We start from the raw sequence: 22,830 nt of genomic DNA on the forward strand, positions 1-22,830 counted from the left end.
GAGGCCAGAACTTCCAGTACTATGTTGAATAACCATGATGAGAGCGGACATCCCTGTCATTTTCCTGACCTTAGGAAAAATTTCTGGTTTTCCCCATGGAGAATATTAGCTGTGTGTCTTTTATAACAGTTGTTAGATTTTCTTGTTGGATACACCCCCTTATTATGATGTAGTGTCCTTTTCATTTCTTACTACAGTCTTTGGTTTAAAATCTAGTTTGCCTAATATAAGGATGGCTACTCCACTTTTTAAAAATATCAGTTAGCATGATATATGATTCTCCACCCCTTCACTTTCAATCTGGAGGCGTTATTTGGGTCTAAAATGAGTCTGTTGTAAGTAGCATATCAATGTCTCCTCTTTTTTTTTTTTGAAAATCCATTACACTATTTCTTTTCTTTTCTTTCTTTCTTTCTTTCTTTCTTTCTTTCTTTCTTTTTTTTTTTTGAACATTTAGCCCATCTACATTCACAGTAATAACTGAAAGACATGAATTTAGTGTCATTTTATTACATGTAAACTCGCTGTTCTGGTAGATTGTCTCTGTTCCTTTCTGATCTTTGTTATCCTTGTCCCCTCATCATTAATAGGGTCTCCTTTAATGTTTCTTGCAGGGCTGGTTTAGTGGTCATGAATGCCTTTCATGTTGGTTCTCTTGGAAACTCTATCTCTTTTTCTAATCTGAATGATAGCTTTGCTGGATAAAGTATTCTTGTTTATGTATTTTTCCCACTTAGCATATTGAATATATCATGCCAGTCTTTTCTGGCTTTGCCAGGTCTCTGTGGACAGGTCTGCTGCTAACCTTATGTTTCTACATTTGTAGCTTAAAGGCAAGATAGGAAACATGTGTTGGAGGGGATGTGGAGAAAGGGGAACCCTCTTACACTGTTGGTGGGAATGCAAGTTGGTGCAGCCACTTTGGAGAACAGTGTGGAGATTCCTCAAGAAATTAAAAATAGAGCTTCCCTTATGACCCTGCCATTGCACTACTGGGTATTTACCCCAAAGATACAGATGGAGTGAAAAGAAGGGCCATCTGTACCCCAATGTTTATAGCAGCAAAGGCCACGGTCGCCAAACTGTGGAAAGAACCAAGATGCCCTTCAACGGACGAATGGATAAGGAAGATGTGGTCCATATACACTATGGAGTATTATGCCTCCATCAAAAAGGATGAATCCCCAACTTTTGTAGCAACATGGACGGGACTGGAAGAGATTATGCTGAGTGAAATAAGTCAAGCAGAGAGAGTCAATTATCATATGGTTTCACTGATTTGTGGAGCATAACAAATAGCAGGGAGGACAAAGGGAGATGGAGAGGAGAAAGGAGTTGAGGGAAATTGGAAGGGGAGGTGAACCATGAGAGACGATGGACTCTGAAAAACAATCTGAGGGTTTTGAAGGAGCGGGGGGTGGGAGGTTGGGGGAACCAGGTGGTGAGTATTAGAGAGGGCATGGATTGCATGGAGCACTGGGTGTGGTGCAAAAACAATGAATACTGTTACGCTGAAAATAAATTAAAAAAAAGATATAATATAAAAAAAAGAAGTACCTTTTATTGCAATATAATAAATATTTTTATATTTTTTTAAAAAAAGGCCTCTTCTTCCAAGTTGCTTTCAGGATTTTCTATTTATATTTGCAATCTGGAAGTTATAAGTCATGGTGTTAACCTATTTTTGTTGCTTTTCAGGGGAATTTTCTGTGCCTCTTAGACTTAACTGTTTCCTTACTCAAATTAGGGAAGTTCTTTCCTATAATTCATTCAAATAAATCTTCTGCTTCTCTTTCCCCACTCTTTGTCTTCTGGGATTCCTGTAATATGGATATTAATTTGCTGTATGAAATTGCTGAGTTCCTTAAGTCTACCTTTGTGATTTAATAGTTTCCTTTCCCTTCTTTTCAGCTTACTTTTCCCCCATCATTTCATCTTCTATATCACTGATTTGCTCTTCTGCATAGTTCATTGTTGTTTTCATGGCCTGCACTTGTGACTGCATCTTGGTAATAGCATTTTTAATTTCAGCCTGACTAGATTTTAGTACTTTTATCTCTGCAGTAGGGATGCTCTAGTGTGTTCTATACTTTTTTCAAGCCAAGCTAGTATCTTTATAATCCTTGTTTTAAATCTAGTTCAGAAATCTTACTTATGTCTCTAGTGATTAAATTCCTGGGAGTACTATCTTCTGTTCTTTCTTCTGGGGTGTTTTTCTCAGTCACTTATTTTTGTCCAGAAAAAAAAGAAAAAGTAAAAGAACAACAAAAATAACAATAACAGGAGGAGTCAAGATGGCGGAGAAGTAGCAAGCTGAGACTACTTCGGGTAGCGGGAGATCAGCTAAATAGCTTATCTAAAGATTGCAAACACCTACAAATCCAACGGGAGATTGAAGAGAAGAAGAACAGCAATTCTAGAAACAGAAAATCAACCACTATCTGAAAGGTAGGACTGGCGGAGAAGTGAATCCAAAGCGACGGGAAGATAGACTGCGGGGGGAGGGGCCGGCTCCCGGCGAGCGGCGGAGCAACGGAGCAAAATCAGGACTTTTAAAAGTCTGTTCCGCTGAGGGACATCGCTCCAGAGGCTTAACTGGGGTGAAGCCCAGGCGGGGTCAGCGCGGCCTCAGGTCCCGCAGGGTCGCAGAAGGTTCGGGGGTATCTGAGTGTCGCAGAGCTTACCGGTATTAGAACGGGGAAGCCGGCTACAGAGACAGAACCGAGGAGTGACTCTCAGCTCGGGGTTGCCTTGAACCGGTCGCAGGCTCGGTCAGCTCAGAGCGCGGTCGGAGGCCAGGGTGACGGGAGTCATTGGGCGCTGTTCTCTGAGGGCGCACTGAGGAGTGGGGCCCCGGGCTCTCACTCCTCCGGGCTGGAGACCGGGAGGCCGCCATCTTCATTCCCGCCCTCCGGAACTCTACGGAAAGCGCTCAGGGAACAAAAGCTCCCGAAAGCAAACCCGAGCGGATTACTCAGCGCGGCCCCGGGTAAGGGCGGTGCAACTCCGCCTGGGGCAAAGACGCTTGAGAATCACTACAACAGGCCCCTCCCCCAGAAGATCAACGGGAAACCCAGCCAGGACCAAGTTCACCTACCAAGGAGTGCAGTTTCAATACCAAGGAGAGCGGCGGAATTCCAGAGGAGAAGAAATCAAAGCACGGAACTCATGGCTTTCTCTCCATGATTTTTTAGCCTTGCAGTTGATTTAATTTTTTTTTTCTTTTTCAATTTTTTTTTCTTTTTCTCTTCTTCTGCTAAATATTTTTAACTTTTACCATTTTCTTTTTTAACGTTTTTTAAATAGTTTATCTAATATATATATATATATTTCCTCTTTTTATATTTTTTCTTTATTGGCTTTCTTTTTTTTAATAGTTTCTTTCTTTTTTTTTCTTTCTGAACCCCTTTTTATCCCCTTTCTCCCCCCTCACAATTTGGGATCTCTTCTGATTTGGCTAAAGCATATTTTCCTGGGGTTGTTGCCACCCTTTTAGTATTTTACTTGCTCCTTCATAAACTCTTTTCTGGACAAAATGACAAGGCAGAAAAATTCACAACAAAAAAAAGAACAAGAGGCAGTACCAAAGGCTAGGGACCTAATCAATACAGACATTGGTAATATGTCAGATATAGAGTTCAGAATGACGATTCTCAAGGTTCTAGCCGGGCTTGAACAAGGCATGGAAGATATTAAAGCAACCCTCTCGGGAGATATAAAAGCCCTTTCTGGAGAAATAAAAGAATTAAAATCTAACCAAGTTGAAATCAAAAAAGCTATTAATGAGGTGAATCAAAAATGGAGGCTCTCACTGCTAGGATAAATGAGGCAGAAGAAAGAATTAGCGATATAGAAGATCAAATGACAGAGAATAAAGAAGCTGAGTCAAAGAGGGACAAACAGCTACTGGACCACGAGGGGAGAATTCGAGTGATAAGTGACACCATAAGACGAAACAACATTAGAATAATTGGGATTCCAGAAGAAGAGGAAACAGAGAGGGGAGCAGAAGGTATATTGGAGAGAATTATTGGAGAGAATTTCCCCAATATGGCAAAGGGAACAAGCATCAAAATTCAGGAGGTTCAGAGAACCCCCCTCAAAATCAATAAGAATAGGTCCACACCCCGTCACCTAATAGTAAAATTGACAAGTCTTAGTGACAAAGAAAAGATCCTGAAAGCAGCCCGGGAAAAGAAGTCTGTAACGAACAATGGTAAAAATATTAGATTGGCAGCAGACTTATCCACAGAGACCTGGCAGGCCAGAAAGAGCTGGCATGATATATTCAGAGTACTAAATGATAAAAACATGCAGCCAAGAATACTATATCCAGCTAGGCTATCATTGAAAATAGAAGGAGAGATTAAAAGCTTCCAGGACACACAAAAACTGAAAGAATTTGAAAATACCAAACCAGCTCTACAGGAAATACTGAAAGGGGTCCTCTAAGCAAAGAGAGACCCTAAAAGTAGTAGATCAGAAAGAAACAGAGACAATATACAATAACAGTCACCTTACAGGCAATACAATGGCACTAAATTCATATCTCTCAATACTTACCCTGAATGTTAATGGGCTAAATGCCCCAATCAAAAGACACAGGGTATCAGAATGGATAAAAAAAACAAAACCCATCTATATGTAGCCTACAAGAAACTCATCTTAAACCCGAAGACACCTCCAGGTTTAAAGTGAGGGGGTGGAAAAGAATTTACCATGCTAATGGACATCAGAAGAAAGCAGGAGTGGCAATCCTTATAGCAGGTCAATTAGATTTTAAGCCAAAGACTATAATAAGAGATGAGGAAGGACACTATATCATACTCAAAGGAACTGTCCAACAAGAAGATCTAACAATTTTAAATATCTATGCCCCTAACGTGGGAGCAGCCAACTATATAAACCAATTAATAGCAAAATCAAAGAAACACATCGACAAGAATACAATAATAGTAGGGGATTTTAACACTCCCCTCACTGAAATGGACAGATCATCCAAGCAAAAGATCAACAAGGAAATCAAGGCCTTAAATGACACACTGGACCAGATGGACATCACAGATGTATTCAGAACATTTCATCCCAAAGCAACAGAATACACATTCTTCTCTAGGGCACATGGAACATTCTCCAGAATAGATCACATTCTTGGTCCTAAATCAAGTCTCAACCGGTATCAAAAGATTGGGATCATTCCCTGCATATTTTCAGACCACAATGCTCTAAAGCTAGAACTCAATAACAAGAGGAAATTTGGGAAGAACCCAAATACATGGAGACTAAACAGCATCCTTCTAAAGAATGAATGGGTCAACCAGGAAATTAAAGAAGAATTGAAAAAATTCATGGAAACAAATGATAATGAAAACACAACGGTTCAGAATCTGTGGGACACAACAAAGGCAGCCCTGAGAGGAAAATATATAGCGGTACAAGCCGTTCTCAAGAAACAAGAAAGGTCTCAGGTACACAACCTAACCCTACACCTAAAAGAGCTGGAGAAAGAAAAAGAAAGAAACCCTAAACCCAGCAGGAGAAGAGAAATCATAAAGATTAGAGCAGAAATCAATGAAATAGAAACCAAAAAAACAATAGAACAAATCAACGAAACTAGGAGCTGGTTCTTTGAAAGAATTAATAAGATTGATAAACCCCTGGCCAGACTTATCAAAAAGAAAAGAGAAAGGACCCAAATAAATAAAATCATGAATGAAAGAGGAGAGATCACAACGAACACCAAAGAAATACAGACAATTATAAGAACATACTATGAGCAACTCTACGCCAACAAATTTGACAATCTGGAAGAAATGGATGCATTCCTAGAGACATATAAACTACCACAACTGAACCAGGAAGAAATAGAAAGCCTCAACAGACCCATAAGCAGTAAGGAGATTGAAACAGTCATCAAAAATCTCCAAACAAACAAAAGCCCAGCGCCAGACGGCTTCCCGGGGGAATTCTACCAAACATTTAAAGAAGAACTAATTCCTATTCTCCTGAAACTGTTCCAAAAAATAGAAATAGAAGGAAAACTTCCAAACTCATTTTATGAGGCCAGCATCACCTTGATCCCAAAACCAGACAAGGATCCCATCAAAAAAGAGAACTACAGACCAATATCCTTGATGAACACAGATGCAAAAATTCTCGCCAAAATACTAGCCAATAGGATTCAACAGTCCATTAAAAGGATTATTCACCACGACCAAGTGGGATTTATTCCAGGGCTGCAAGGTTGGTTCAACATCCGCAAATCAATCAATGTGATACAATACATTAATAAAAGAATGAACAAGAACCATATGATACTCTCCATAGATGCTGAAAAAGCATTTGACAAAGTACAGCATCCCTTCCTGATCAAAACTCTTCAAAGTGTAGGGATAGACGGCACATACCTCAATATTATCAAAGCCATCTATGAAAAACCCACCGCAAATATCATTCTCAATGGAGAAAAACCGAAAGCTTTTCCGCTAAGGTCAGGAACACGGCAGGGATGTCCGTTATCACCACTCCTATTCAACATAGTACTAGAAGTCCTAGCCTCAGCAATCAGACAACAAAAGGAAATTAAAGGCATCCAAATCGGCAAAGAAGAAGTCAAACTATCACTCTTTGCAGATGATATGATACTATATGTGGAAAACCCAAAAGACTCCACTCCAAAACTGCCAGAACTTGTACAGGAATTCAGTAAAGTGTCAGGATATAAAATCAATGCACAGAATTCAGTTGCATTTCTCTACACCAACAACAAGACAGAAGAAAGAGAAATTAAAGAGTCCATCCCATTTACAATTGCACCCAAAACTATAAGATACCTAGGAATAAACCTAACCAAAGAGACTAAGAATCTCTACTCAGAAAACTATAAAGTACTCCTGAAAGAAATTGAGGAAGACATAAAGAAATGGAAAAATGTTCCATGCTCCTGGATCGGAAGAATAAATATTGTGAAAATGTCTATGCTACCTAAAGCAATCTACACTTTCAATGCAATTCCTATCAAAGTACCATCCATTTTTTTCAAAGAAATGGAACAAATAATCCTAAAATTTATATGGAACCAGAAAAGACCTCGAATAGCCAAAGGAATATTGAAAAAGAAAGCCAAAGTTGGTGGCATCACAATTCCGGACTTCAAGCTCTATTACAAAGCTGTCATCATCAAGACAGCATGGTACTGGCACAAAAACAGACACATAGATCAATGGAACAGAATAGAGAGCCCAGAAATGGACCCTCAACTCTATGGTCAACTCATCTTCGACAAAGCAGGAAAGAATGTCCAATGGAACAAAGACAGCCTCTTCAATAAATGGTGTTGGGAAAATTCGACAGCCACATGCAGAAAAATGAAATTGGATCATTTCCTTACACCACACACGAAAATAGACTCAAAATGGATGAAGGATCTCAATGTGAGAAAGGAATCCATCAAAATCCTCGAGGAGAACACAGGCAGCAACCTCTTCGACGTCAGCCGCAGCAACATCTTCCTAGGAACATCACCAAAGGCAAGGGAAGCAAGGGCAAAAATGAACTTTTGGGATTTTATCAAGATCAAAAGCTTTTGCACAGCAAAGGAAACAGTTAACAAAACCAAAAGACAACTGACAGAATGGGAGAAGATATTTGCAAATGACATATCAGATAAAGGGCTAGTGTCCAAAATCTATAAAGAACTTAGCAAACTCAACACCCAAAGAACAAATAATCCAATCAAGAAATGGGCAGAGGACATGAACAGACATTTCTGCAAAGAAGACATCCAGATGGCCAACAGACACATGAAAAAGTGCTCCACATCACTCGGCATCAGGGAAATACAAATCAAAACCACCATGAGATATCACCTCACACCAGTCAGAATGGCTAAAATTAACAAGTCAGGAAATGACAGATGCTGGCGAGGATGCGGAGAAAGGGGAACCCTCCTACACTGTTGGTGGGGATGCAAGCTGGTGCAACCACTCTGGAAAACAGCATGGACGTTCCTCAAAATGTTGAAAATAGAACTACCCTATGACCCAGCAATTGCACTGCTGGGTATTTACCCTAAAGATACAAACGTAGTGATCTGAAGGGGCACGTGCACCCGAATGTTTATAGCAGCAATGTCTACAATAGCCAAACTATGGAAAGAACCTAGATGTCCATCTACAGACGAATGGATAAAGAAGATGTGGTATATATACACAATGGAAAAATTGAAGAAGTAAGAAAATTACTGAAAAAATAATGCTAAAATTCTAAGGAATGAAAATACAAAGAATACTATATACTGTTTTCCCCAACAACTGAAGTTTTTCTGCTTTCTATGAACAGTACCCTTGGTCACACTTCTGTGGGAAGGATCTGTTGTGCTGATTCTTAGGTGGACTTGCCCTAGGGTAAATGCACAGTGCACAGAATGGTGGTGCTCATAGTAAGCGATTCCGTAGTCCTTTAGGTGGCACTCTTTTGCTTTTTGAAGGCTTTCAGCACTGATGGGCTGGATGAATATAGCTGCACCCTGCTCTCTAGCCCTGGAGCTGAAAATATTTACTCCCCACCTCCCTTCCCCACTCTTCAGTGAGTTGTCACAGAAAAGCAATCACTATTGTTTCCTTGGTTTCATCAGAACTCTGTGGTTACCCAGCCTTTGAACAATCTTTCTTATCTCAGGCATTTGACTTAGTTTCAAAACTAAATTTTAGGCCCATGGCCCAGACCCAGTGTTCCTCCCAGGGAAAGGGGTTGGAGGTAGGGTCCCGCCAAGCTGCATTTTTGTTAGACTTGTCCCTGGAAAGCAATTGTATGACTGTGTAGTGATTCACAGTATATGACAACACAGAGTAGAAAAAGCTATCATCTAGACTCCTTGTTCTCAGCCAGCTTCTCTGCTCCAATGCCTGGAAACTCTGTCACACTGAGGGACCACCTGTTCTTCTTATGACCCTGGGGATTCTCAGACCACGCTGTCACAACTGGGATTTGGTCCCACTTTACCACTTGAGCACCTTTAAGTCAGGCATATCTCCTGTAGCAGACTCCTCAAAGTTCCGATTTTGCATTCCACTGCTTATAATGCTTTGTGGTAGCCTCCTTAAGTAAGATCCCTCCCCTCTGCCATATCCTCTGCTCTATCACACTGGATTCAAGTCTCCTTAACCTCCTACCTTCCAAACAGTGGTCTCTTTTCTACCTGTAGGCTTGCAGCATTTGTTTTCTTAGATCTCTGATTTTTTTTCTTGCATGTTCAGAATGAATTGATAACTATCTAGGTGTATTTGATGGACAAGACAAACTTTGGGTCCTCTTGCTTTGCCACCTTAGCTCCTCCCCTTTAGTCAATAATCTTAATCTACTGAGACTCAAATTGCAACCATTTTACACACCAAGGCTAACCCCTTCACAATGTGGGACAGCCTGAGATGGCATGGTACAAAGGGCCTGGCTCTGAGTTTAACAGTCATTAGTTAAGGGATTTCTCTTCTTTCTCTTTATATAATTTCTTTCAGATTTTCTTATTTCTCTTTTTTAACCCAACTATCACTCCCATATTGCCAATGCTTCCAACTTTCTCTGTTCATGGTGTCTGAAATATTGTTTCCTTTAAATCTATTAGATTCATTAAACTTCCTTTCATCTCACCAGCATCTTTCCCAATATTTAGAGAAGTTGTAATACTCTACTCTTTAGTCACAGGGAGAACAACTGTTATTTAGTCAGATCTCCCCATATCCTCTCTGACACTAATCCAGAATTTGTAAATGTGTATGGAAAGAACAGAGGTGAAGGGTGATGGAAAAGGAATCAAGTGGTTTCTTGCTTGGCCATTTGATTCATGGTTAAATCATTATTCCTTCTACTTGAAAATTATTTTGTACTTATTTTGAATTGTCATAATTTGTTTTCAAGTGTTTGTTCTCCTTTTCATTTTTTTCTCTATTCTTTTTTTTAAGATATAATTTTAGGGACACCTGGGTGGCTCAGTTGGTTAAGCTGCAGCCTTCAGCTCGGGTCATGATCCTAGGGTCTGGGATCGAGTCCCACATCAGGCTCCTTGCTCAGCGGGGAGCCTGCTTCTCTCTCTGCCTCTGCCTGCTGCTCTGCCAGCTTGTGTTCTCCCTCCCTCTCTCTGACAAATAAATAAGTAAATAAAATCTTAAAAAAAGATATAATTTTAAATTAGAATTTAGTAATGGTGGTGAGGGGGGCAAGATGGCAGAGAAGTAGGAGGCACTGTTTCAACTGGTCCCCTAAAGTGAGCTGATTATCTACCAGAACACTCTGAACTCATGAAATCAGCTTGAAATATAGGATTATACACTTCTGGATCTCTTCATGGGCAGAAGACTCCAGTGGACAGGTAAAGCAGAATGGGAATGATGGCACTGACATCGGAAGATAAACAGAATGGGGAGAGAGCCACCAGAAGTGACCCATTGGAAAGTAATACCCCAATATGAGAGTGCCCTGTGATTGGGGACCAGCATTAATTTGGAGTCTGTTAAAAAGCACTCAAAAAGAGCAAAAGATCTTAAGGGGCAACTGGTGGAATCAGGCAGTCATGGGCATGGGCTTAAGCCCACAACCCAGGACAGCCTCTGCTGGTGACTACCCATGCCAGAGAGAGTGCGGCGAAGCCTCCAGATTGTGGTCCCTGAGATTCAGGCAGTCATGAGAGCATCTGGGTGGTGACAGCTGGAGCTTTCTAGAATCACAGCCTTTTGCACTTTGCAGGCGTATTGTACGACTGGTGCCTGAGCCGCGCTCCACACACTCCACTCACCCTCCCCTGAGATAGGTCCGTGCAGGTGCTAGCCAGTGCTCTCTAGGACCAGCGAGAGTCTGAACACTCCCAGCTTGGGCAGGCATGAAAATCTCAGTATGCTATCTCTGGTTGGGATCTCTCTGGCTGTCTGGACCTGCCCAGAGAGCCCAGGCAAAGGCAGCCACTGGAAGCGGGCTCTCTGGACCAATATTGCTCATGGTTTTAGTAGCACCAGGGTACAGAGACAGGTGGGAGCTCATGCGACCCCTCAAACTATGGCTAGGGACGTGCTTTGCCGGTGGGAGGAGGCAGAGGGGGAGTCTGTATGCTCTGGACCACCCAGAGAGGAACAGACTGAGGCTTCTCTGAGACGGAGGTCTGGGTGCAGTTTGCTTTCCTCTAAACCTCCAAAGAACCACCAAAAGCCACCAAGGGAGAAAAAACAAAGAAAAAAAAAAAAAAAACCTCCAGAGAACAAAAGCCTGAAAAACCTATTTCCTCAGAGCTGAGACTATTGATGGGGGAAGGAGGACTCAACCCAAGCAAGATTTCTGGAAAAACAATGCGGCAGGCCCCTACCCCAGAAAGCCAACGTAAAAAATGAGAGGACAACCACCACAGTGTTCCCATAAAACTGTAAAACCCCAATATCAGGGGAAAAGAAGATATTAAGCTGCCGATATTGCTCTTAAACCTGTATATTTCATAGATACAACTTTTATTTTTAATTCATTCCCATTATTCTTATTCTTTTTAATATTAAAGAATTTTTTGTAGCCTATTTACCATCACAACAAGAGGTTCAGTACAACAAATTCCATAATAACCTTTTAACTTGAGCTTTTTTGATATATATATCTGTGTTTTCCTTTTCCTTTTATATATATTTTTAATATTCATAAAGAGATAAGCTTCAAGGTAATCCTCTTTCCCCAATGAATACTACCCCTATATATAAACCAGTTTTAATTCCCCTTTATCTCGGGAAAGTTGAGTCCTTTAACAAAGATATCAAGATGAACCCTGGAAGAATCAAAATAACCTTCCTTGCCCACACTGAGGATTTATAACCACCCACCCATCTTTTTCTTCTGTCAGTGTTTCTGTGTATTTGTTTTTCTTCTGGTAGTATGTAAATCTTATACTTGGGATTCATTTTGGCTGGGTTCTTTTTTTTTCTTGTCATTTGTTTTTTTTTTGTTGTTGTTTTTTTTTTTTTAATCGGATTTGAAGATGTTTATTGCATCCTGTTTGGTGAAAAACAAACAAATCATACGTGTATTTAGCACAAGCTGGTGGGATACACCGAGCCTAACGGGTGAGCAGCGGTCTGAGAACGGAGTTGTGCGCGGCCCGGCTGTGACGATGGTCTCCCATAGGTCTCCCATAGCAGTCGGGCACCGAGCGGACACTCCCTAGTTCTCTCCTTTCAGCACTGGCAGCAGCTCTCCACTGTCTCTCAGTTCCTTAACAATATCCAGACCTCCAACAAGCTCCCCTTTCACATACAGCTGAGGGTACGTGTGCCAATTCGAGTAAGTTTTTAACCCCTGCCGAACTTCTTCATCCTCCAATATATCAAATGTCTCATATTCAACACCAGTACTATTTAGTATTTCCAGAATCTGTTTGCTGAATCCACACTTTGCTTCCTGTTTGTTTCCTTTCATAAAGAGCATCACAGAAGCTTTATTTGTCAGTACTTTGAGCCTTTCCTCTAGTTTTGGAGCTTTGGGGCAAATTGTATCTAATTCGTCAGATGCTTCCAGCTCCTTAATGATGTCAAGTCCTCCTATGAGCTCTCCAGAAACATAGAGCTGGGGATAGGTGGGCCAGTTGGAATAGGTTTTGAGGCCCTGACGAACTTCTTCATCTGAGAAGATATCAAAACTGCTAAACTGAATATTATGTTTGTTAAGGATTTCCACCATCTGCTTGCTGAAACCACAGCGCGGCTCCTGAGGAGTTCCTTTCATAAACAACATGCAAGGGGCGGCATGAGTTAATTTCTTCAGGCGAAGGCTGAGATCTTCTTTAGGACGCTCGTTACCACTGGGTGGGAAGGAGCCGCTAGATGCATGTCGCTGAACTTTTTTGGTCAACTCAGGGGCATGTGCACCATCTAATCGGTCAATTTTCTGAGAATTCTTGAAAAACAGAAAGGTGGGAACAGAACTAATTTCATATTTTTCAGATACTTCAGGAACAGCTTCAGCTTCCAACTTCACAAATGAAACTCGAGGCTGTTCTTTGGCTAACTCTGCCATCACGTCGTTCATCTGAGCACACTGTGGGGCCCATGGCGCCCAGAAATGGACCACAAGGAGGGACTTGGCTCTGAGGCGCAGCAGCTCCTCAAAGTGCTGGGCTGAGCCGACCTCCGCCTCGGCCGCCCCCGCCGCCATGCTGCAGCCGCCAGACTTGTCATTTGTTTTTATTGGTCTTTTTGTTTGTCCGTTTTTGTTTGTATACTTTATAAATCGTACCATTGGGGCCCATTCAAGTTGGGTCTTTTTTTTTTTCCTGTCTCCCTCTTTCTCTCTCTTTTTTCCTTTTTTCTTTCTTTTTGGTGGGGACTTCTGATTGCTCAGAAGCATTCTAGGGTGCACCTTGCCTAGGTCATGGTTGATATATTCAGCTACACCTCCCCTCAGCCATCTTTCACCAAAATGACCAGGAGGAGGAATGCCCTGCAGAGAAAAAATTCAGAGACTGTGCCCTCTCCATCAGAGTTATTTCATATAGACATAAACTCTATGTTATCCAATGACAAAGTGGAATCAAGTAGGGCATAAGTGAAAGCCACCAGGGAAGAAGTTAAAAAATGCTATCAATGAGTTCCAACCTAATCTAAATTCTCAAAAAACTAGGGTAACTGAGGTAGAAGATAGAATTAGTGATCTAAAGGATAAACTGATAGGGAAAAAAGATCAGGAAGGAGGCCTGGAACAAACAGCTTAGAAGCCATGAAAACAGAATTAGGGAAATAAATGACCCCATGAAACATTCCAACGTCAAAATTATTGGAATCCCTGAGGGGGAGGAGAAAGAAAGAAGACTAATGGATATAGTTGAACAAATTCTTCATGAAAATTTTCCCAATCTGGGGAATGGAACCAGCGTTCATGTCCTAGAGGCAGAATGGTCTCCCTTGAAGATCATAGAGTCTAGAAAGACTTCGAGATACCTGGTTGTGAAAATGATGAATCATACTTTTGGACAGGAGTTCTTGAGAGAAGCTAGGGGATGAGATTCCTTACATACAGAGGAAGGATCATCAGAATAACATCAGACCTGTCCACAGAAACCTGACAAGCCAGAAGCGGCTGGCAAGACATATTCAAGGCACTAAATGAGAAGAACATGAAGCCAAGAATACATTATCCAGCAAGGCTGACATTCAAAATGCATGGAGAGATAAAGAGCTTCCAAGACTGGCAAGGTTTAATACAGTATGTGACCACCAAGCTGGCACTACAAGAACTATTATGGGGGATTCTATAAAAGAAGAAAGAACTCAAGAGTGTCATTGAGCAAATATTAATGGAGACAATCTATAGAAACAAGGGCTTCACAAGCAACATGATGTCAATAAAAACGTGTCTCTCAGTAATTGCTCTCAACATGAAGAGCCTAAGTGCTCCCATAAAATGGCACATGGTAGCAGATTGGATAAAACTACAGGACCCACCCATATGTTGTTTACAAGAGACCCATTTTAAACCTAAGGATACATCCAGACTGAAAGTGAAGGGATGGAGAAGCATCCTTCATGCCAATGGGCCTCAAAAGAAGGCTGGGGTAGAGATTCTCAGATAAACCAGATTTTAAACTAAACACTGCAGTCAGAGATAAAGAAGGACACTATATCATACTTAAAGGGTCTATCCACCAAGAAGATCTAACAATTGTAAATATTTATGCTCCCATATTCAATACATAAGACAACTGTTAATCAAGAGAAGGAGTCATATTGATATGAATACATTAACAGTAGGGAGTCTTAACATGCCACTCTCTATAATAGATCATCCAAGCAGAAAATCAATAAAGAAACGAGCATTGAATTACACATTGGACAAGATGGACCTCATAGATACATATAGAACATTCCACCTTAAAACAACAGAATACTCATTCTTCTCAAGCGCTCATGGAAACTTCTCCAGAATAGACCACACACTGGGTCACAAATCAGGGCTCAACTGATAACAAAAGATTGAGATCATTCCCTGCATATTCTCAGACCACAATGCTTTACAACTAGAATTCAACCACAAGAAAAAGTTTGGAAGGAATTCAAATACTTGAAAGCTAAAGACCACCTTGCTTAAGAATGTTTGGATCAACCAGGAAATCAAAGAAGAATTAAACAATTCATGGGAACCAGTGAGAATGAAGACACTTCGGTCCAAAACCTATGGGATATGGCAAAGGCAGTCCTACATAGCCATCCAAGCCTCCCTCAAAAAAATTAAAAAATACAGAATACACAAACTGTCTTTACACCTTAAATAGCTGGAGAATCAACAACAAATTAAGCCAACCCCACACACAAGAAGGGAAATAATCAAGATTAGAGCAGAAATCAATGAGATAGAAACTAGAAATATAGTAGAATACATCAATGAAACCAGAAGCTGGGTTTTTGAAAGAATCAAGAAGATCGATAAACCCTTGGCCAAACGAATCGAAAAGAAAAGAAAGAGGACCCAAATTAATAAAAATTATGAATGAAAAGGAAAAGATCACGACTAACACCAAGGAAATAGAAAAAATCATCAGAAATTATTATCAATAGGTATATGCTAATAAGTTAAGCAACCTAGATGAAATGGATGCATTCTTGGAAACCTATAAACTTCCAAAACTGAATCAGGAAGAAATTGACAACCTGAAGAGACCAATATAGTAAAAATTGAAGCAGTGATCAAAAACCTCCCAAAAAACAAGAGCCCGGGACCTGACAGATTCCCTGGGGAATTCTACCAAACTTTCAAAGAAGAAATAATACCTATTCTCCTGAAGCTGTTTCAAAACATTTAAGCAGAAGAAAAACTTCCAGACTCTTTTTATGAAGCCAGCATTACCCTGGTCCCCAAACCAGGCAACGACCCCACCAAAAAGGAGAATTTCAGACCAATATCCCTTGTATCTGTCCCTCAGAACAATGTATTACTTAAAATATAAGCCATGGGAAATTTTACTAGTTACCAAGCACGTTTAAATATAGCCTTGAGAAAAACACATACTGGCAACAGGCCTCTGGGGGAGAGGACGATATACGGCCTTGAAACCGAGCAGCTGGCTATGCCTGGCTAGCTCAAACCGGAACACCACCTGCTTCATGGAAGCTGAGCAGCTGATAATGTCCAGCCCACTCAGGGTGAAATGCCGCCTGCTTCATTTTTCCGTTATCTCCCCTTTCCCCCCTGAAAGCACCTATGGCTAATTAGATAAGTCCTTTGAATGTGCTTGCTCAACTATAAACTTTATACTGCTTGACCAGACATATTTTGCCTTCCTACTTTTTTATCTACAAGGCATATGAGTAATGTTTGGCCTTCTTTGGCTTTTCTGTTGATTACTGTCTATATCCTAATAAAAGCAGGACTGAAGAGTTGTTCGGGGCAACAGTCTTTTCTACTGTTGTCCCCTGCTCCTTTTCTCTCGCAGCTGACTTGTTTATGCCTCATTCTTCTCCCGTGCACAATCGGGAAGTGGCAATCCCTGATGACTATGGATGCTAAGATTCTCAACAAGATCTTAGCTAAAAGGATCCAACAGTACATTAAAAAGATTATCCACCATGACCAGGTGGGATTTATCCATGGGATGCAGGGGTGGTTCAGCATTCACAAATCAGTCAGTGTGATAGAACAAATAAATAAAAGAAGGAAGAATAACCACATGGTCCTCTCAGCTGATGCAGAAAAAGCATTTGACAGGATACAGCATCCATTCCTGATTAAAATGCTTCAAAGTGTAGGGATAGAGGGAAGATTCCTCAACTTCATAAAATCTATGAAAAACCCACAGTGAATATCATTCTCAATGGGGAAAGCTGACAGCCTTCCCTTTGAGATCAGGAACACAACAAGGATGCCCACTCTCACCACTCTTGTTGAACAGAGTACTAGAAGTCTAGCAACAGCAATCTGACAACAAAAGGAAATAAAATGTATTCAAGTTGGCAAGGAACAAGTTGCACTCTCTCTCTTCACAGGTGACATGATACTTAATATGGAAAACCCAAAAGACTCCACCCCCAAACTTCTAGAACTCATGCAGGAATTCAGTAATGTAGCAGGATACAAAATCAATGCACAGAAATCAGTGGCTTTCTTATACACTAACAATGAAAATATAGAAAGTGAAATTAGAGAATCGATTCCTTTTACTATAGCACCAAGAACCATAAGATACCTGGGAGTAAACCTCACCAAAGAGGTAAAGAATCTGTACTCGAGGAACTACAGAACACTCATGAAAGAAATTGAAGAAGACACAAAAAGATGGAAGACTATTCCATGTTCTTGGATCAGAAAAATAAACATTGTTAAAATGTCTATACTGCCTAGAGCAATCTATACTTTCAGTGTCATTCTGATCATAATTCCACCAGCATTTTTCAAAGCGCTGGAACAAAGAATCCAAAAATTTGTATGGAAGCAGAATAGACCCCGAATTGCTAAGGAAATGTTGAAAAAGAAAAACAAAGCTGGGGCATCACTTTGTCTGATTTGAAGCTTTACTACAAAGCTGTGATCACCAAGACAGCATGGTACTGGCATAAAAACAGACACATAGACCAGTGGAACAGAGTAGAGAGACGAGATATGGGCCGTCAACTATATGGTCAAATAATCTTCGACAAAGCAGGAAAAAATATCTAGTAGAAAAAAGACTGTCTCTTCAATAAATGGTGCTGGGAAAACTGGACAGCTATATGTAGAAAAATGAAACTCGACCATTCTATTATACCATACACAAAGATAAACTCGAAATGGATGAAAGACCTCAATGTAAGGCAGGAATCCATCAGAATCCGAGATGAGAACATAAGCAATAACCTCTTTGACATTGTCCACAGCAACTTCTTTCAAGATATGTCTCCAAAGCTAAAGGAAACAAAAGTGAAAATGAAGTTTTGGGACTTCATCAAGATCAAAAGCTTCTGCACAGTAAAGGAAACAGTCAACAAAACAAAGAGGCAACCCACGGAATGGGAAGATATTTGCAAATGACAATACAGACAAAAGGCCGATATCTGAGATCTATAAAGAACTCCTCAAACTCAACAGACACAAAACAGATAATCCCGTTAAAAAAATGGGCAGAAGATATGAACAGACACTTCTCCAATGAAGACATACAAATGGCTAACAGAACCATGAAAAAATGTTCATCATTAGCCATCAGGGAGATTCAAATCAAAACCACACTGAGATATCACCTGACACTAGTTAGAATGGCCAAATGTAACAAGACAATAAACAATATGTGTTGGAGAGGATGTGGAGAAAGTGGATCCCTCTAATACTGTTGGTGGGAATGCAAGTTGGTGCAGCCACTTTGGAAAACAGTGTGGAGATTCCTTAAGAAATTAAAAAATAGAGCTACCTTATGACCCTGGAATTGCACTACTAGTTATTTACCCCAAAGATACAGATGTAGTGAAAAGAAGGGCCAACTGTACCCCAATGTTCATAGAAGCAATGGCTAAAATCACCAAACTGTGGCGAGAGCCAAGATGCCCTTCAACAGATGAATGGATAAAGAAGATATGGTCCATATATACAATGGAATATTATGCCTCCATCAGAAAGGCTGAATTCCCAACATTTGTATCAACATGGATGGGACTAGAGGAGATTATGCTGAGTGAAATTAGTCAAGTGGAGAGAGTCAATTATTATGTGGTTTCACTTACTTACAGAGCATAAGGAATAACACGGAGGACATGGGGAGAGGGAGAGAAGTGAGTTGGCAGAAAATGGAAGGGGAGATGAACCATGAGAGACTGTGGACTCTGAGAAACAAACTGAGGGTTTTGGTGGGGAGGCAGTGGGGTGTTCTGTGAGCCTGGTGGTGGGTATTATGGAGGGCACATATTGCATGGAGCACTGGATGTGGTGCATAAACAATGAATTCTGGAACACTGAAAAGAAATAAAAAAAAAAAGAGAGAGAGCAGCTGGAACTAAAGATTGAATGTGTCAACCAGGAAATTAAAGAAAAATTTAAAAATTTTCATGGAAGCAAATGAAAATGAAAACACAACAGTTCAGAACCTTTGGGATTCAGCAAAGACAATCCTAAGAGGGAGGTATATACAATACAGGGCTTTTTCCAAAAACAATAAAATTCTCAAATATATAGCCTAACCTTACTCTTAAAGGAGCTGGAAAAAGAACAGTAAATAAAGCTTAAACTCAGCAGGAGAAGAGAGATTAATAAAGATTAGAGTAGAAATCAATGATATAGAAATTTTAAAAAAGAAAACAGTAACCCAGATCAACAAAAGTAGGATCTGGTTCTTTGAAACTATCAATTAAAATCAATAAACCCCTAAATAGACTTATCAAAAGAAAAGAGAAAGGACCCAAATAAATGAAAGAGAAAAGATCAGAACAAATACTACAGAAATACAAACCATTGTGAGTATATTAGAAACAATTTTATGCCAACCTATAAGGCAATTGGAAGAACTGGATGCCTTCTTAGAAATATATAAACTACTGAAACTGAAACCAGAAGAAACAGAAATGTAGAAAGACCCATAACCTGCAAAGAAATTGAAGCAGTAATAAAAAATCTCCCAACAAACAAAAGTCCAGTGCCAGGTGGCTTTCTAGGGGAATTTCCCCAAACATTTAAAGAAGAATTAATACCTTTTCTTCTGAAACTCCTTCAAAAAGCATTAAGAAAGGATAACTTCCAAATTCAATGTGGCTAGTACTGTCTTGCTCTCAATGCCAGACAAAGACCCCACTAAAAAGGAAATTACAGACCAATATCCTTGATGAGTATGGATGCAAAAACTCTCACCAAGATACTAGCTAATAGTATCCAATAGTGCATTAAAAGGATTATACACCATGACCAAAAATAAATTCCATTTTGTCATGGTGCAAGTCTGGTTCAACATGTGCAAATAAATCAGTGTGATACACCACAATAATAAAAGAAAAGACAAGAAACTTATGGTCTTCTCAATAGATGCAGAAAAAGTATTTGACAATATACACCATCCTTTCTTGATGAAAACTCTCTGCAATGTAGGGATAGCAGGAACATACCTCAATATCATAAAAGCCATATATGAAAACCCATAGTGAATATTATCTTCATCAGGGAAAAACTGAAAGATTTCCCCTAAGTTCAGGAACCTGACAGGGATGTCGACTCTCACTACTGTTGTTAAAGGTAGTACTAGAGGTCCTAGCCTCAGCAATCAAACAAAAAGAAATAAAAGACATCCAAACTGGCAAAGAAGAAGTCATATTTTCACTCTTGCTAGATGACATAATACTCTATTTAGAATCCCCCCTCCCAAAATACCAAAAAATTGCTAGAACTGATAAAGGAAATAGCAAATTTGCAGGATAAAAAAAAATCAATGCACAGAAGTCAGTAGTACCTCTATTCATTACAAATGAGGTAGAAGAAAGAAAAGTCAAGGAATTGATCCCATTTACAGTTGCTCCAAAAAACTTAAGATATCTAGGAATATACCTAGCCAAAGAGGTAAGATATCTGTGTTCTGAAAACTATATAACACTTATGAAGGAAATTAAGGAAGACACAAAGGAGTGGGAAAACATTCCATACTCACGGATAAGAGGAAAAAATATCGTTAAAATATCTATGTTACCCAAAGCACTCTACACACTCAATGTAATCCCTATCAAAACTTTCAGCATTTTTTATAGAGGTGGGACAAACAATCCTAAAATATTTATGGAACCAAAAAAGAACCTGAATAGCCAAAGGAATGTTGAAAAAGAAAACCAAAACTGGTGACATCACAACTCCAGATTTCAACCTCTATTACAAAGCTGGAATCATCAAAACAGTATGGTACTGGTACAAACACAGACACATAAATCAATTGGACAGAATAGAGACCCCAGAAATGGACCCACAATTCTATGGTCAACTAATCTTCAACAAAGCAGGAAAGACTATCCAATGGAAAAAAGGAAATTTCTTCAACAAATGGTGTTGGGAAAATTGGAAAGCCACATGCACAAAATGAAACTAGACCACTTTCTTACACCATATACAGAAATAAACTCAAAATGGTTTAAAGACCTAAATGTGAGATGGGAAACCATCAAAACTTAGAGAAGAACACAAGCAGCAACATCTTTGACCTTGGCCACAACAACTTCTTGCTAGAAAGTTCTCCAAAGACAAGGGAAACAAAAGCAAAAATGAACTATTGGGACTTCATCGAGATAAAAAGTTTTTGCACAGCAAAGGAATCAACAAAACTAAAAGGCAATCTACAGAATGGGAGAAGATACTTGCAAATGACATTACAGATAAAGGGCTGGTATCCAAAATATATAAAGAACTCCTCTAACTAACATCCAAAAAACAAATAATCTGGTCAAGAAATGGGAAGAAGACATGAACAGATATTAGAACAAATAAGACATACAGACACATGAAAAATTGCTCAACATCACTTGGCATCAGGGAAATACAAATAAAAACCATAATGAAATACCACCTCGCACCAATGAGAATGACTAAAATTAACACGTCAGGAAACAACTCATGTTGGTGAGGATTTTGTGAAAGGGGAACCCTCTTACACTGTTGGTGGGAATGCAAACTTGTGTACTCACTCTGGAAAACAAGATGGAGATTCCTCAAAAAATTAAAAGTAGATCTGCCCCACCCAGCAATTACACTAATAGGTATTTTTTTCCAAAGAATACAAACAGTGATTCAAAGGTGCACATGCACCCCCCCCCATGTTTATAACAGCAATGTCCATAGTAGCCAAACTATGGAAAGAGTCCAGATGTCCATTGGCAGATGAATGGGTAAAGAAAATGTGGTTTAGTGGAAATCACACAACTGGAATAGCAAAAAGAAAAAGGAACAAAAAACAAGGATATTTTATGGATTCTAGAACAAAATCAAGCATGTGAACATACACATTGCAAAGGTTCCAAAAGGAGAATAGAAAAAAAAAGGGGGGGGCGGGGGGAGACAGAAATCCTATTTGAAAAAAATAATGGCTATAAACTTCCCTAACATGGCAAAGGAAACAGACTTCCAAGTCCAGGAATTGTAGAGAGTCCAAAGTGAGATGACCCAAAGGGATATTTATCAAGATACATTATAACCAAAGTGTCAACAGTTAAAGAGAGAATCTTAAAAGCAGGAAGAGAAAAATAACGAGCTATGTACAAGGGAAAGCTCAATAAGAATATTAGCTGATTTTTCAGCAGAAAATGCAGGCCAGAGGGAACTATACAATATATTCAAAGGGCTGACCAACAAAACTTACAACCAATAATACTCTCCTTGGCAAAATTATCACTTCGAATTAAAGAAGAGACAAAAAATTACCAACCAGGAAAAAGAAAGAAAGATTACCCAGACAAGCAAAAGCTAAAGGAGTTCAATACCAAACAAACCTTGCAAGCAATGTTAAGAAAAAAAGAAAAGGTCGTAGATAAATTTAAAAAAAAAATCATAAAAGAAAAAAAATTCCCTGCTAAAGATAAATATATAGTAAAGTTAATGGACCAGCCATGTACATTGCTAGCATGTAATCTAAAAAGACAAAATAAAATAATCTAGAGCTATAATAATTAGTAAAATAAAACAGTAACAAAATTAATAATAATAACAAAATAATAAAATGTAGAATATGATATTAAAAACATAAAATGTAGGTGGTAGTAAAATGTACTTTTAGGATGCAGTTGAACTTAAGCAACCATCAATTTAAAATTTAAAATAGTCTGCTATATATATACATATAAACCTCATGGTTACCACAAAACCAAATATCTATAAAAGATACGCAAAAGA

General features: G+C 39.5%; 1 protein-coding gene and 1 pseudogene across 1 annotated transcript; both read right to left on the reverse strand.

Annotated features, from left to right (window-relative positions):
• Window positions 1-22,830, reverse strand: part of LOC125092827 (arylamine N-acetyltransferase 1-like) — a 44,920-nt pseudogene that overhangs the window by 8,650 nt on the left and 13,440 nt on the right.
• Window positions 11,978-13,176, reverse strand: LOC125092826 (glutaredoxin-3-like). The gene has a single exon (XM_047717271.1). The coding sequence runs from the start codon at window positions 13,174-13,176 to the stop codon at window positions 12,187-12,189; it is 990 nt and encodes a 329-aa protein (XP_047573227.1). The 3' UTR covers window positions 11,978-12,186.

The sequence above is a fragment of the Lutra lutra genome, chromosome 2, assembly GCF_902655055.1.
Source record: "Lutra lutra chromosome 2, mLutLut1.2, whole genome shotgun sequence".
Classification (NCBI taxonomy): domain Eukaryota; kingdom Metazoa; phylum Chordata; class Mammalia; order Carnivora; family Mustelidae; genus Lutra; species Lutra lutra.

Excerpts from the sequence above, each read along its gene's own strand:
- LOC125092826 (XM_047717271.1), bottom strand. The coding sequence starts at position 13,176 with ATGGCGGCGGGGGCGGCCGAGGCGGAGGTCGGCTCAGCCCAGCACTTT.